The 16,541-nt window shown below is 47.5% G+C and overlaps 1 protein-coding gene across 1 annotated transcript in view; it reads right to left on the bottom strand.

Moving 5' to 3' along the window:
• Nucleotides 1-2,435: 2,435 nt before the first annotated feature.
• Nucleotides 2,436-16,541, bottom strand: part of ETV6 (ETS variant transcription factor 6) — a 28,398-nt gene continuing 14,292 nt past the window's right edge. Inside the window, exons 3-8 of the mRNA XM_073544058.1 lie at nucleotides 7,977-8,141; nucleotides 7,290-7,424; nucleotides 6,623-7,198; nucleotides 6,269-6,411; nucleotides 6,089-6,189; nucleotides 2,436-3,285 (exon numbers count right to left, since the gene is read on the bottom strand). Of these exons, the coding sequence (XP_073400159.1) occupies nucleotides 3,177-3,285; nucleotides 6,089-6,189; nucleotides 6,269-6,411; nucleotides 6,623-7,198; nucleotides 7,290-7,424; nucleotides 7,977-8,141 (1,229 nt within the window). The 3' untranslated portion in view covers nucleotides 2,436-3,176. The remainder of the gene's footprint in view (nucleotides 3,286-6,088; nucleotides 6,190-6,268; nucleotides 6,412-6,622; nucleotides 7,199-7,289; nucleotides 7,425-7,976; nucleotides 8,142-16,541) is intronic.

Raw genomic sequence — 16,541 nt, 5'->3', positions numbered from 1 at the left:
CACCGCTGATCTCTAGTAATGGATAGGAGACATTCTCAGTGATGTCACCTCTGATCTCTAGTGATGGATAGGAGACATTCTCAGTGATGTCACCTCTGATCTCTAGTGATGGATAGGAGACATTCTCAGTGATGTCACCTCTGATCTCTAGTGATGGATAGGAGGCATTCTCAGTGATGTCACCGCTGATCTCTGGTGATGGATAGGAGGCATTCTCAGTGATGTCACCGCTGATCTCTAGTGATGGATAGGAGACATTCTCAGTGATGTCACCGCTGATCTCTGGTGATGGATAGGAGGCATTCTCAGTGATGTCACCTCTGATCTCTGGTGATGGATAGGAGGCATTCTCAGTGATGTCACCTCTGATCTCTGGTGATGGATAGGAGGCATTCTCAGTGATGTCACCTCTGATCTCTGGTGATGGATAGGAGGCATTCTCAGTGATGTCACCTCTGATCTCTGGTGATGGATAGGAGGCATTCTCAGTGATGTCACCTCTGATCTCTGGTGATGGATAGGAGGCATTCTCAGTGATGTCACCTCTGATCTCTGGTGATGGATAGGAGGCATTCTCAGTGATGTCACCTCTGATCTCTGGTGATGGATAGGAGGCATTCTCAGTGATGTCACCTCTGATCTCTGGTGATGGATAGGAGGCATTCTCAGTGATGTCACCGCTGATCTCTAGTGATGGATAGGAGGCATTCTCAGTGATGTCACCGCTGATCTCTGGTGATGGATAGGAGGCATTCTCAGTGATGTCACCTCTGATCTCTGGTGATGGATAGGAGGCATTCTCAGTGATGTCACCGCTGATCTCTGGTGATGGATAGGAGGCATTCTCAGTGATGTCACCGCTGATCTCTGGTGATGGATAGGAGGCATTCTCAGTGATGTCACCTCTGATCTCTGGTGATGGATAGGAGGCATTCTCAGTGATGTCACCTCTGATCTCTAGTGATGGATAGGAGGCACTCAGTGATGTCACCTCTGATCTCTAGTGATGGATAGGAGGCACTCTCAGTGATGCACCACTGATCTCTAGTGATGGATAGGAGGCACTCTCAGTGATGTCACCGCTCATCTCTAGTGATGGATAGGAGGCATTCTCAGTGATGTCACCGTTGATCTCTAGTGATGCATAGGAGGCATTCTCAGTGATGTCACCTCTGATCTCTAGTGATGGATAGGAGGCATTTTCAGTGATGTCACCGCTGATCTCCGGTGATGGATAGGAGGCCTTCTCAGTGATGTCACCGCTGATCTCCGGTGATGGATAGGCGGCATTCTCAGTGATGTCACCGCTGATCTCCAGTGATGGATAGGAGGCATTCTCAGTGATGTCACCTCTGATCTCTAGTGATGGATAGGAGGCATTCTCAGTGATGTCACCACTGATCTCTGGTGATGGATAGGAGGCATTCTCAGTGATGTCACCGCTGATCTCCGGTGATGGATAGGAGTCATTCTCAGTGATGGCACCGCTGATCTCCGGTGATGGATAGGAGGCATTCTCAGTGATGTCACCGCTGATCTCTAGTGATGGATAGGAGGCATTCTCAGTGATGTCACCGCTGATCTCTAGTGATGGATAGGAGACATTCTCAGTGATGTCACCGCTGATCTCCGGTGATGGATAGGAGGCATTCTCAGTGATGTCACCGCTGATCTCTAGTGATGGATAGGAGGCATTCTCAGTGATGTCACCTCTGATCTCTAGTGATGGATAGGAGACATTCTCAGTGATGTCACCGCTGATCTCTAGTGATGGATAGGAGGCATTCTCAGTGATGTCACCGCTGATCTCTAGTGATGGATAGGAGGCATTCTCAGTGATGTCACCGCTGATCTCCGGTGATGGATAGGAGGCATTCTCAGTGATGTCACCGCTGATCTCCGGTGATGGATAGGAGGCATTCTCAGTGATGTCACCGCTGATCTCCGGTGATGGATAGGAGGCATTCTCAGTGATGTCACCGCTGATCTCTGGTGATGGATAGGAGGCATTCTCAGTGATGTCACCGCTGATCTCTGGTGATGGATAGGAGACATTCTCAGTGATGTCACCGCTGATCTCTAGTGATGGATAGGAGACATTCTCAGTGATGTCACCTCTGATCTCTGGTGATGGATAGGAGGCATTCTCAGTGATGTCACCGCTGATCTCTAGTGATGGATAGGAGACATTCTCAGTGATGTCACCGCTGATCTCCGGTGATGGATAGGAGGCATTCTCAGTGATGTCACCGCTGATCTCTGGTGATGGATAAGAGGCATTCTCAGTGATGTCACCGCTGATCTCTGGTGATGGATAGGAGGCATTCTCAGTGATGTCACCGCTGATCTCCGGTGATGGATAGGAGGCATGCTCAGTGATGTCACCGCTGATCTCCGGTGATGGATAGGCGGCACAAACCACACTCACACAATGATGGATTTTGCACTTTTGATTTAGTGGCCCCAGGAATCAGGTCTCATATTTTTCTATAAACCACAAATCAACTGCTTGAAAAAAAAATCTATCAAGGAAAATAAAAAATATGGAAAATGAAAAAAACAAAAAAATAAACCCCTTCTTTGCCAATTATCCACCCGCACTTCTGATGCTTTAAAGTTTTTTTTTTTTACTTAAAATAAAACAACAGACGCCATTGGGTCAAACTGCTGCCAGGAAGTGTCCGAGTGCAAACAGGAAGTGATGCTGCGCGTGCAGCCGTGGAGCGATGATGTCACTGGGAAGGTGCTGATGAGATCATCCATGTGACATCACCAGTACAGAGCGTGAAGTAAAACCCGAGCGTAGATAAAATGATGTTAGTGCAATTTACAAATTTTACAAAAGATTGAAGAAAGTTTTGTCCCAGAGCCACGAGGACCATGAGAGTCCCAGTGCACCGTCCGCGGCGTCTTTCTCCAGTGCAAAAACTTCCAAAAATACGAGTCCGGCATTAATAAAAAACCATTCACTAGTCTTGGTGAAGGCGCCGCACACAATGCCGCCCGCACAGTACCGGTATGCGGCTGTATTACGCCAATTCGCTCCCAAGGTTAACCATGAACATCCATGATAAGAGGTGCGGGGGCAAAGTGCCGAGTCCAGCTGCTGCAAGAAGTTACTACTCCAGTCCATGCGATATAAGAACTAAAGACATCGCAACCCACAAGATCACAGATCAGCAATCGTCCTCCTGAAACATCTGCTCATCCAGCTCCTGAGACTCCAGATGTTCCAGGCGGTCCGTCCTACTGCCGCTCATTATCTCATCCGGCGTCTTCATGAACCTAAGAACGAGGAGAAGGTTTATACACAGTTGATGTAGAAGTATACAACACAGCATTATACCAGTATTATAGTAGTTATATTCTTGTATATAGGAAGCAGTATTATAGTAGTTATATTCATATACATAGGGGGCAGTATTATAGTAGTTATATTCTTGTACATAGGAGCAGTATTATAGTAGTTATATTCTTGTACATAGGGGGCAGTATTATAGTAGTTATATTCTTGTACATAGGAGGCAGTATTATAGTAGTTATATTCATATACATAGGAGCAGTATTATAGTAGTTATATTCTTGTACATAGGGGCAGTATTATAGTAGTTATATTCTTGTACATAGGGGGCAGTATTATAGTAGTTATATTCTTGTACATAGGGGGCAGTATTATAGTAGTTATATTCTTGTACATAGGAGGCAGTATTATAGTAGTTATATTCATATACATAGGAGCAGTATTATAGTAGTTATATTCTTGTACATAGGGGGCAGTATTATAGTAGTTATATTCTTGTACATAGGAGGCAGTATTATAGTAGTTATATTCATATACATAGGAGCAGTATTATAGTAGTTATATTCTTGTACATAGGGGCAGTATTATAGTAGTTATATTCTTGTACATAGGAGGCAGTATTATAGTAGTTATATTCATATACATAGGAGGCAGTATTATAGTAGTTATATTCTTGTATATAGGAAGCAGTATTATAGTAGTTATATTCTTGTACATAGGAGCAGTATTATAGTAGTTATATTCTTGTACATAGGGGGCAGTATTATAGTAGTTATATTCTTGTACATAGGAGGCAGTATTATAGTAGTTATATTCATATACATAGGAGGCAGTATTATAGTAGTTATATTCTTGTACATAGGAGCAGTATTATAGTAGTTATATTCTTGTACATAGGAGCAGTATTATAGTAGTTATATTCTTGTACATAGGAGGCAGTATTATAGTAGTTATATTCATATACATAGGGGGCAGTATTATAGTAGTTATATTCTTGTACATAGGAGCAGTATTATAGTAGTTATATTCTTGTACATAGGGGGCAGTATTATAGTAGTTATATTCTTGTACATAGGAGGCAGTATTATAGTAGTTATATTCATATACATAGGGGGCAGTATTATAGTAGTTATATTCTTGTACATAGGAGCAGTATTATAGTAGTTATATTCTTGTACATAGGGGGCAGTATTATAGTAGTTATATTCTTGTACATAGGAGGCAGTATTATAGTAGTTATATTCATATACATAGGAGGCAGTATTATAGTAGTTATATTCTTGTATATAGGAAGCAGTATTATAGTAGTTATATTCTTGTATATAGGAGCAGTATTATAGTAGTTATATTCTTGTATATAGGAGCAGTATTATAGTAGTTATATTCTTGTACATAGGGAGCAGTATTATAGTAGTTATATTCTTGTATATAGGAGGCAGTATTATAGTAGTTATATTCTTGTATATAGGAGGCAGTATTATAGTAGTTATATTCTTGTATATAGGAAGCAGTATTATAGTAGTTATATTCTTGTATATAGGAGCAGTATTATAGTAGTTATATTCTTGTATATAGGAGCAGTATTATAGTAGTTATATTCTTGTATATAGGAGGCAGTATTATAGTAGTTATATTCTTGTACATAGGGAGCAGTATTATAGTAGTTATATTCTTGTATATAGGAGGCAGTATTATAGTAGTTATATTCTTGTATATAGGAAGCAGTATTATAGTAGTTATATTCTTGTATATAGGAGGCAGTATTATAGTAGTTATATTCTTGTATATAGGAAGCAGTATTATAGTAGTTATATTCTTGTATATAGGAGGCAGTATTATAGTAGTTATATTCTTGTATATAGGAAGCAGTATTATAGTAGTTATATTCTTGTATATAGGAGCAGTATTATAGTAGTTATATTCTTGTATATAGGAGGCAGTATTATAGTAGTTATATTCTTGTACATAGGAGCAGTATTATAGTAGTTATATTCTTGTATATAGGAGCAGTATTATAGTAGTTATATTCTTGTATATAGGAGGCAGTATTATAGTAGTTATATTCTTGTATATAGGAGCAGTATTATAGTAGTTATATTCTTGTATATAGGAGGCAGTATTATAGTAGTTATATTCTTGTACATAGGGGCAGTATTATAGTAGTTATATTCTTGTATATAGGAGGCAGTATTATAGTAGTTATATTCTTGTACATAGGGAGCAGTATTATAGTAGTTATATTCTTGTATATAGGAGGCAGTATTATAGTAGTTATATTCTTGTATATAGGAAGCAGTATTATAGTAGTTATATTCTTGTACATAGGAGGAGTATTATAGTAGTTATATTCTTGTACATAGGAGCAGTATTATAGTAGTTATATTCTTGTACATAGGGGGCAGTATTATAGTAGTTATATTCTTGTACATAGGGGGCAGTATTATAGTAGTTATATTCTTGTATATAGGAGCAGTATTATAGTAGTTATATTCTTGTACATAGGGGGCAGTATTATAGTAGTTATATTCTTGTATATAGGGAGCAGTATTATAGTAGTTATATTCTTGTATATAGGGAGCAGTATTATAGTAGTTATTTTCTTGTATATAGGAGCAGTATTATAGTAGTTATATGCCTGTATATAGGGGTATATATTACAGTAATCCACTATAATTAGTAGCCGCCATATTTGTGGCTCCCTGGTTGCAGACTGTATATTACCCTGGTGTCTGACGCCCCTGTATATCAGCCTTTCTACCTCTGTACAGTGCGGCGGAGCATCGTTACCTGAAGAGTAGTCTTTGTCCGGGTTCCTTGCGGATGATGTTGAGCTTGTAGTAATGGCGGAGCGCACGTGACATCTTCTCGTAGGTCATGTTCGTTCTGTTCTGTTTATTGAGGTGATAGGTGATTTAGCGTGTGGAGGGGGAGGGGAGAAGTCAGCAGGAGAAAATCTGAGAAACTCACTTTGTGGTTGCCCCACAGTCGCGCCAAACCATTGGGGTCCATGATTCGGAAGACCATCGACTCCTTATCTTCCCAGCGGATGAAGTTCTCGTATCTGATGTCGGACAAGAGCTGATACACGTAATCCCAGAGCAGCCGGCAGTCTGGAGGGCGAGAGATACAGAATCAGAGGTGCCCCTTATAGTGGGGTCATGGGCTAGTAACCCGCTATACCCTGCGTGCACCCCACTGTCTACAGCAACACCCCACACGTGGCAAAGCAGCCATGTTACCCCTATATGCCAGTCACTGTAGACTATGGACGATTGCTTATCACTGCAGCCCCGTATGTGTATATATATGCCGTCATCTCACCCGCTATCCTACCCATGGGTATCGTCTGTTCCTCAGGGGGCGAGATGGACACCATGACGTGGTTCATGTACGCCATCTCCTCGCGGTGAGATAAGTTCATGGGTTTGGTCTCGCGCTGCTGCCCATCGTCCGCTCCCATCCTCGGCTGCTTGAATTCCACAGGATGCCGCGTGTTGAGCAGCAGCGGGTGCATGATGGGGCTTGGCATGAGCTGGATGACCCGCGGGTTCTCCTGCCGCAGGTTCTCCTGCCGCGGGTTCTCCTGCCGCGGGCTGCTGGCTTTGGGCAGGGTATCGTTGGGACAGTGGTTGGTTTCGGCTGGAGACACAGACAACGGGTAGGCGTCCTGATTGAGGTGGTTGCTTTCACTTTGCAGTCGGTGGAGGCGATCGGCGGGGGACGGGCGACGGAGGCTGCTGTCGAGTGGTGAGCGCAGCGGGCGAGGCTCAGGATCCGGAGACGGGTGATGGTTGGACGCGAGGGGTGAGAAGGATCGATGGCGCAGCTCTATTGTGGGGGTGTTCTGCGGGTGGATATCAGAGGGCGTTCTGGGGGGAGGTCGGTGATTAATTTGATCTGAAGAAAAAAAAGCCAAAAATCAATCAAACATGACCCTACTCATCCTGAGTCTCCTGGTTCATGAACGGAAAGCTAGAACTGCACTTACCGTCATGGTGGTTCTGGGGGAGAATGATATCGGTGTGATTGTGGAGAGAATTTCCAGTGTGAAACACAGACGGGGGCAGCGGCCGCGGTTTCCTCTGTCGCAGGATGTGCTGCAGAACCTCGTACAAGACGTCACCTGAGGAACAGAAACGCGTAACTCGCCACCTTAGAGCAGTTCCACCCAACAACTCTAGAGGGCGCCACTGCCAAGAAGGAAATCTACTGTAAATACAAGGCCCTGGACCATGCTCTGCTTCTGGAAAAGCTGGGTGACTGCGAATATTGCCGACATTACGGCTCACATACGCCAGCTTTCCTGGCTTCCAGAGTCTAAGAAAACTGGGGGATGTCCATGGTGGCAGGGTGCGCGCCGCGTTTTTAACCTTAAGGGTATGTGCACACGTTGCAGATCCGCAAGCAATGTACAGTACCATGTTAGCCAATGGGATTTCAAAACCGCTGTGCACATGCTGCAGATTCTTTTGCGTGGCTTTGCTGCGGTTTTAAATCCGCAGCATGTCAATTCTTTCTGTGGATTCCGCAGCGGTTTGACACCTGTTCCATTGTCCAGGTGTCAAACTGCAGGGGAAAACCGCTGGCCACATTACCTGCAAATCCGCGTGGACAAAAACGCAGCTCAATCCGCACTGTGTGCACTCACCCTTAGAATAAACGTCCAACCACTCACCTGAGTGGGGGCAGCGGTAGCGGAAATCCTCCTTGGTGAGGAGCAGGAGGGCTTTACCATTCATCTCAAATGTATTACTCTCTATGGGATGCAGAGAGAATTCGCCTTCAGCCCAGCGCAGCCACTGAGACACGTCCTCCCGGGACCAAAAAGACGGCGGGAGACCTGGAGAAGAGAGAGCAGAGCCATTACAGTATCCCAAATACTGCACTTTGGTTCATCATAGTCACATGACCACTAGATGGCGGCAAGGGGACACATGACCACTAGACAGAACCAACGGGACACATGACCACTAGAGGGGCCCGAGGGGGACACATGACCACTAGTGGGCCCCGACGGGGACACATGACCACTAGTGGGCCCCGAGGGGGACACATGACCACTAGAGGGCCCCGAGGGGGACACATGACCACTAGAGGAAACCAAAGGGACACACGACCACTAGAGGGCACAGATGGGACACATGACCACTAGACAGAACCAAGGTATACATTATCACTAGAGGGCACCAAGGAAGAACACAGCCACTAGATGGGCGCAAGGGGACACATGACCACAAGAGAGAACCAAGGTGACTCATGACCACTAGAGGGCACCAAGAGGTCACATGACCACTAGAGGGCACACGACATCTAGAGGGCAAAGGGGGGGCCCACATGACCACTAGAGGGCACCGAGGGGAACACATGTCTACCAGAAAGCATCGAGGGGATAGATGACCACTAAATGGCATGACGGGGACAAATGACCACTAGACTGCACCAAAGGGACATGACCACTAGAGGGCACCAATGGGACACATGATCACTAAAGGGCACTGAGGGGGACACATGACCGCTAGATGGCACCGAGGGGGACACATGCCTATCAGAGAGCCCCAAGAGGACAAATGACCCCAGGGTGGCACCAAGGGGACACATGACCACTAGATTTCACCAGAGGGACATGACCACTAGAGGGCAATAAAAGGGACAAATGACGACCAAGGGAACACATGACCACTAGATGGCACCAACGAGACACATGCTCACTAGAGGGCACTGAAAGGGATAAATGACCACTAGATGGCACAGCAAGAACCAAAAAATATGGTAGCAATTTTAAAAAGAAAAAAAAGTAAAAATTTGAAAGAAGTATAAAAATTGGAAAGATCTGTATTTTTAAATACAACTGGTGCATTTAAACATTTTAATCCCCCTTCCCCATAATCCCACCCCGACATTCACCCTCTCTTCTCTCCAGGAAGCTCTTGTATTTGGGAAGGAAATTTCCTGTGGTCAAAACATACAAGGCCCGAAGGTCGTATCAGACCTAAAGCAGAGCGGGTGTCAATAGTCACTGTGGAAACCACAACTGAAACCCAACCTTCAGGTGGACGGGACGGCAGTAGAGGTCAGCAGCAGCGAGCGGCGGAGGAGCAACAATGGAATCTCAGACAGACGTTTTAGGACAAAGATGTAAGAGAAAAAAAAAAATGACGTTTCTGTGCGCTGACCGCAGTCAGAGATCTGGAAAATGGTGAAAAATATTCAGCAAAAGTAGGAATTTATGAAGCCTGGCTCGTCCCACCGGGAATAGTCTACAGCCGCAGTCAGGTCTCTGGCTCTCCGTGCAGCAGAAATCAAGGCAAATATGTGACAATAACCCTGAAACTTTCACCAGGTTCTGCCCACTTTGAATGAAGCAGCTGTCAACTTTAGCAACTTTTTTCCAACAGCAAATCAGGCTCATGGTCCTTAGTTCCAGCTAAAGACTTAATAAAGCCTAATTATCGTGGGAGGCTGGACGCCGGCCCGTCACCAGAAGGTGAAGAAAAACCACGACAGTAACAACCGATAAGCAGGCAAAATAAAACTGGTGCCGGCACGAGAACCCCAGAAACACCGGAGAGGAAAGCTGGGGAACAGTTGTGTCCCGGCCGCCATAACGCAGGATTCCTCCGCTCCTTACAGCAGTCTGCAAACATCGAGGACATCAGGGGACAATCGCTGGAGATTGGGGAGTCTTGTCCCCTTCTTGGCTGATGTCAGATTCTCGCTCCTCCACAATTAAGGATCCTTGTTTTTTACTGGTGAAAGGTCCGGACTGCAGGCGGCTGCTTCATCCCCGGACTCTCCTTCTGCAGAGCCGTACAGCTGTGATCGACGCAGTATGTGGTTTATCATTGTCCTGCTTAATTATACAAGGTCTTCCCTGAGACAGACGTTGTCTGGATGGAGCAGATGTTGTTCAATCACCCGTGAAGCCACTGCCGTAGGCACTAATGCCCCCCATACATTAGTGGTGCTGGAACTGTGCGCGCATAACAAGCTGGGTACTGCCTCTCCTCCATAACAAGCTGGATGGTCCCTCACCTCCAAAACAAGCTGGATGGTCCCTCACCTCCATAACAAGCTGGGTACTGCCTCTCCTCCATAACAAGCTGGATGGTCCTTCTCCTCCATAACAAACTGGATGGTCCCTCTCCTCCATAACAAGCTGGGTACTGCCTCTCCTCCATAACAAGCTGGATGGTCCCTCTCCTCCATAACAAGCTGGGTACTGCCTCTCCTCCATAACAAGCTGGATGGTCCAGCCTCTCCTCCATAACAAGCTGGATGGTCCAGCCTCTCCTCCATAACAAGCTGGATGGTCCAGCCTCTCCTCCATAACAAGCTGGATGGTCCTGCCTCTCCTCCATAACAAGCTGGATGGTCCTGCCTCTCCTCCATAACAAGCTGGATGGTCCTGCCTCTCCTCCATAACAAGCTGGATGGTCCTGCCTCTCCTCCATAACAAGCTGGATGGTCCTGCCTCTCCTCCATAACAAGCTGGATGGTCCCGCCTCTCCTCCATAACAAGCTGGATGGTCCCTCTCCTCCATAACAAGCTGGATGGTCCCGCCTCTCCTCCATAACAAGCTGGATGGTCCCTTTCCTCCATAACAAGCTGGATGGTCCCTCTCCTCCATAACAAGCTGGATGGTCCCTCTCCTCCATAACAAGCTGGGTACTGCCTCTCCTCCATAACAAGCTGGATGGTCCCTCTCCTCCATAAGCTGGATGGTCCCTCTCCTCCATAACAAGCTGGATGGTCCCTCTCCTCCATAACAAGCTGGATGGTCCCGCCTCTCCTCCATAACAAGCTGGATGGTCACTCTCCTCCATAACAAGCTGGATGGTCACTCTCCTCCATAACAAGCTGGATGGTCCCTCTTCTCCATAACAAGCTGGATGGTCCCTCTCCTCCATAACAAGCTGGATGGTCCCTCTCCTCCATAACAAGCTGGGTACTGCCTCTCCTCCATAACAAGCTGGATGGTCCCGCCTCTCCTCCATAACAAGCTGGATGGTCCAGCCTCTCCTCCATAACAAGCTGGATGGTCCCTCTCCTCCATAACAAGCTGGGTACTGCCTCTCCTCCATAACAAGCTGGATGGTCCAGCCTCTCCTCCATAACAAGCTGGATGGTCCAGCCTCTCCTCCATAATAAGCTGGATGGTCCCTCTCCTCCATAACAAGCTGGATGGTCCCTCTCCTCCATAACAAGCTGGATGGTCCCTCACCTCCAAAACAAGCTGGATGGTCCCTCACCTCCAAAACAAGCTGGATGGTCCCTCACCTCCAAAACAAGCTGGATGGTCCCTCACCTCCATAACAAGCTGGATGGTCCCTCACCTCCATAACAAGCTCGGTACTGCCTCTCCTCCATAACAAGCTGGATGGTCCTTCTCCTCCATAACAAACTGGATGGTCCCTCTCCTCCATAACAAGCTGGGTACTGCCTCTCCTCCATAACAAGCTGGATGGTCCCTCTCCTCCATAACAAGCTGGGTACTGCCTCTCCTCCATAACAAGCTGGATGGTCCCTCACCTCCATAACAAGCTGGATGGTCCAGCCTCTCCTCCATAACAAGCTGGATGGTCCTGCCTCTCCTCCATAACAAGCTGGATGGTCCCGCCTCTCCTCCATAACAAGCTGGATGGTCCCGCCTCTCCTCCATAACAAGCTGGATGGTCCCGCCTCTCCTCCATAACAAGCTGGATGGTCCCTCTCCTCCATAACAAGCTGGGTACTGCCTCTCCTCCATAACAAGCTGGATGGTCCCTCTCCTCCATAACAAGATGGATGGTCCCTCTCCTCCATAACAAGCTGGATGGTCCCTCTCCTCCATAACAAGCTGGATGGTCCCTCTCCTCCATAACAAGCTGGGTACTGCCTCTCCTCCATAACAAGCTGGATGGTCCCGCCTCTCCTCCATAACAAGCTGGATGGTCCCTCTCCTCCATAACAAGCTGGATGGTCACTCTCCTCCATAACAAGCTGGATGGTCACTCTCCTCCATAACAAGCTGGATGGTCACTCTCCTCCATAACAAGCTGGATGGTCACTCTTCTCCATAACAAGCTGGATGGTCACTCTCCTCCATAACAAGCTGGATGGTCCCTCTCCTCCATAACAAGCTGGGTACTGCCTCTCCTCCATAACAAGCTGGATGGTCCAGCCTCTCCTCCATAATAAGCTGGATGGTCCCTCTCCTCCATAACAAGCTGGATGGTCCCTCTCCTCCATAACAAGCTGGATGGTCCCTCTCCTCCATAACAAGCTGGGTACTGCCTCTCCTCCATAACAAGCTGGATGGTCCTTCTCCTCCATAACAAACTGGATGGTCCCTCTCCTCCATAACAAGCTGGGTACTGCCTCTCCTCCATAACAAGCTGGATGGTCCCTCTCCTCCATAACAAGCTGGGTACTGCCTCTCCTCCATAACAAGCTGGATGGTCCCTCTCCTCCATAACAAGCTGGGTACTGCCTCTCCTCCATAACAAGCTGGATGGTCCCTCTCCTCCATAACAAGCTGGGTACTGCCTCTCCTCCATAACAAGCTGGATGGTCCCTCACCTCCATAACAAGCTGGATGGTCCAGCCTCTCCTCCATAACAAGCTGGATGGTCCTGCCTCTCCTCCATAACAAGCTGGATGGTCCCGCCTCTCCTCCATAACAAGCTGGATGGTCACTCTCCTCCATAACAAGCTGGATGGTCACTCTCCTCCATAACAAGCTGGGTACTGCCTCTCCTCCATAACAAGCTGGATGGTCCAGCCTCTCCTCCATAACAAGCTGGATGGTCCCTCTCCTCCATAACAAGCTGGGTACTGCCTCTCCTCCATAACAAGCTGGATGGTCCCTCTCCTCCATAACAAGCTGGATGGTCCCTCTCCTCCATAACAAGCTGGGTACTGCCTCTCCTCCATAACAAGCTGGATGGTCCCGCCTCTCCTCCATAACAAGCTGGATGGTCCCTCTCCTCCATAACAAGCTGGATGGTCCCTCTCCTCCATAACAAGCTGGATGGTCACTCTTCTCCATAACAAGCTGGATGGTCCCTCTCCTCCATAACAAGCTGGATGGTCCCTCTCCTCCATAACAAGCTGGGTACTGCCTCTCCTCCATAACAAGCTGGATGGTCCCTCTCCTCCATAACAAGCTGGATGGTCCCTCTCCTCCATAACAAGCTGGATGGTCCCTCTCCTCCATAACAAGCTGGATGGTCCCTCTCCTCCTTAACAAGCTGGATGGTCCCTCTCCTCCTTAACAAGCTGGATGGTCCCTCTCCTCCTTAACAAGCTGGATGGTCCCTCTCCTCCTTAACAAGCTGGATGGTCCCTCTCCTCCTTAACAAGCTGGATGGTCCCTCTCCTCCTCAACAAGCTGGATGGTCCCTCTCCTCCTTAACAAGCTGGACGGTCCCTCTACTCCATAACAAGCTGGACGGTCCCTCTCCTCCATAACAAGCTGGACGGTCCCTCTACTCCATAACAAGCTGGACGGTCCCTCTCCTCCATAACAAGCTGGACGGTCCCTCTCCTCCATAACAAGCTGGACGGTCCCTCTCCTCCATAACAAGCTGGACGGTCCCTCTCCTCCATAACAAACTGGCGGTCCCTCTCCTCCATAACAAGCTGGACGGTCCCTCTCCTCCATAACAAGCTGGACGGTCCCTCTCCTCCATAATAAGCTGCATGGTCCCTCTCCTCCATAATAAGCTGCATGGTCCCTCTCCTCCATAACAAGCTGCATGGTCCCTCTCCTCCATAACAAGCTGGATGATCCCCTCTCCTCCATAACAAGCTGGACGGTCCCTCTCCTCCTGAGTCCACAGGACACAGCGTCTGGATTTGCCATAAAGAATTTCACATTCTAATTCATCTGACCAGAACAGTTTTCCATTTTGCCCCCACCCAGAGGCTGCGACCCAGGCAAGGCGGTAGCGTTTCTGGATGGTGTTGATATGACTTCTTTAGCTTTCACTTGCACTTGTATATGTACATAGACTGATCGCAGACTATGATTTCTGGATTATTCTTGAGCCCATGCAGTGCTTCATGCCTGTATATATTGCAGTGCCACCTGAGGGCATGTAAAGCACGAGCATCCAATATGGACTGCTGGCCTTGTTACCCGATTTTTAGCCACGGCTTGGTGACCTCCGACCATCTTTGCTGCTGAGAGACTCTGCCTCTCTCACAAGCTCTTTTCATACACAGTCACATGACTCAGATGAGAATTGACCCTCCGGCTGTTTTTCATAATACTTGTGGATCCTTTTGTTGACCCCGTCCCAATTGTTCCGTACCACTGACATTTATTTCTAAAGAAGATCATTTTTTCAACTACAGTGGAGAGATCTCCAATGTTCACCTTCTGATCGGTGCAATAATATATGGCAGTAGGAGATTTCCAAATAATTGCAGTAGTTTTTTTTTTTTACAACTTTCTTTGTAGCCAAACTTTTTAGGAATTGGGGATTGTAACAAACTCTCAGAACACTGCCATATTTATCTCACACAAAATAGTGTACACTGGATGCAGCTGTAACAGACCCTCAGCTGTGACGAGTATTCGCTCAGACTCAGCCTCGGATATGGTGGAAGGGGTTAAGCAGCCGCCGGGTTCACAGGGGTCCCCGGAGGTGAAGTTCATTTGTCATCTCCATTAGGAAACTCAGGTCCCATCCAAGAAGTAGGATGCAGGAAACCTCATCGTCCCACGTAGTAAATTCCTTCCACTTCACGTTCCCAAATAGGAAATTTCCCTTGTGGAGAAAGGAGAAGCCGCAGGAAGAAGGGAGAGGAGCGGCGCCCACAATAATAGGAGGGGGTGGCGGTAGAAACGGTTCCACAGCGCACACGAATGAGAATATACACTGTATACAGCATCAACTCACCTACAGACCACATTAATACCGCCAAATAGTGCATAGGGGTCAAAACAGTGCCGAAAATAATTGTAGGAAAAGTAATTCCATTAAAAATAAGCCTGCAATAACTACCCAAGTAATAGTGGCATGTACTGCGCTAAATAATACCGCCACACACAACTAACAATCCCATACAGTCACCAAATAACATTACTGAAAGCAGCCAAGCTCTGCCGCATCGCACCCAAACAAGGCTTAGTTCTACCCAATCATCTCTGTTCTCCAGAGTCTGACATGGAGGTAACTGATCAGATAAACCCCAATTACACCGCCATCACTGCCCCGGACCATGGCGCGCGTCGGAGTACAGAATGCTACAACAGCAGCTCCTCATCTGACAACCTGCCTGTCTATATATTGTGAGCGGCTGTCAGTCCCGCTGCCTACTCCTGACACCCAGTCCGTATACCCTGACAGTTATGGATGCAGTAGTCGGTGTTTCCTAACTTCTCGCCATCTCTGTGTATGTTTCTCTCAGCTGCACAATAAAGAGTTAAATAAACCCGGATCCTTGGTAGTAAGAACATTTCCCATGTAATTGTGCAACGTCTCTGAGCGGAGAATTCCCCTTTTTCTGTGAGCTCCACTGTGAGATGTTCCGGACACAACCGTTGGATTATTTCTGCATGACTGTACAGAGTAGTGTGTGACTGTATGCGGGGGGTGGGGGGTATATGGCGGGTCAGGCCGAGACCTCTGCCACACCGGGAACCCTGGAGCCCATCACCAACTCCTGCCAGAGACACGCGGGTCACATCACAGCCGAGACGGGGAAACAGAATTAAGAGGAGCGTAAAGAGCATGAGTATCTGGTGACCGCCCGTCACCTCCATCATCAGTACCTGCTGACCACCCATCACCTCCATCATCAGTACCTGCTGACCACCCGTCACCTCCATCAGTATCTGGTGACCACCCATCACCTCCATCATCAGTACCTGCTGACCACCCGTCACCTCCATCAGTATCTGGTGACCGCCCATCACCTCCATCATCAGTACCTGCTGAACACCCGTCACCTCCATCATCAGTATCTGGTGACCGCCCATCACCTCCATCATCAGTACCTGCTGACCACCCGTCACCTCCATCAGTATCTGGTGACCGCCCATCCCCTCCATCATCAGTACCTGCTGAACACCCGTCACCTCCATCATCAGTATCTGGTGACCGCCCATCACCTCCATCATCAGTACCTGCTGACCACCCGTCACCTCCATCAGTATCTGGTGACCGCCCATCACCTCCATCATCAGTACCTGCTGAACACCCGTCACCTCCATCATCAGTATCTGGTGACCGCCCATCACCTCCATCATCA

This window comes from Dendrobates tinctorius, unplaced genomic scaffold, assembly GCF_039654945.1.
Source record: "Dendrobates tinctorius isolate UK_male_01 unplaced genomic scaffold, ASM3965494v1 ptg000136l, whole genome shotgun sequence".
NCBI lineage: Eukaryota > Metazoa > Chordata > Amphibia > Anura > Dendrobatidae > Dendrobates > Dendrobates tinctorius.
This window is presented reverse-complemented; position numbering and strand designations above follow the sequence as displayed.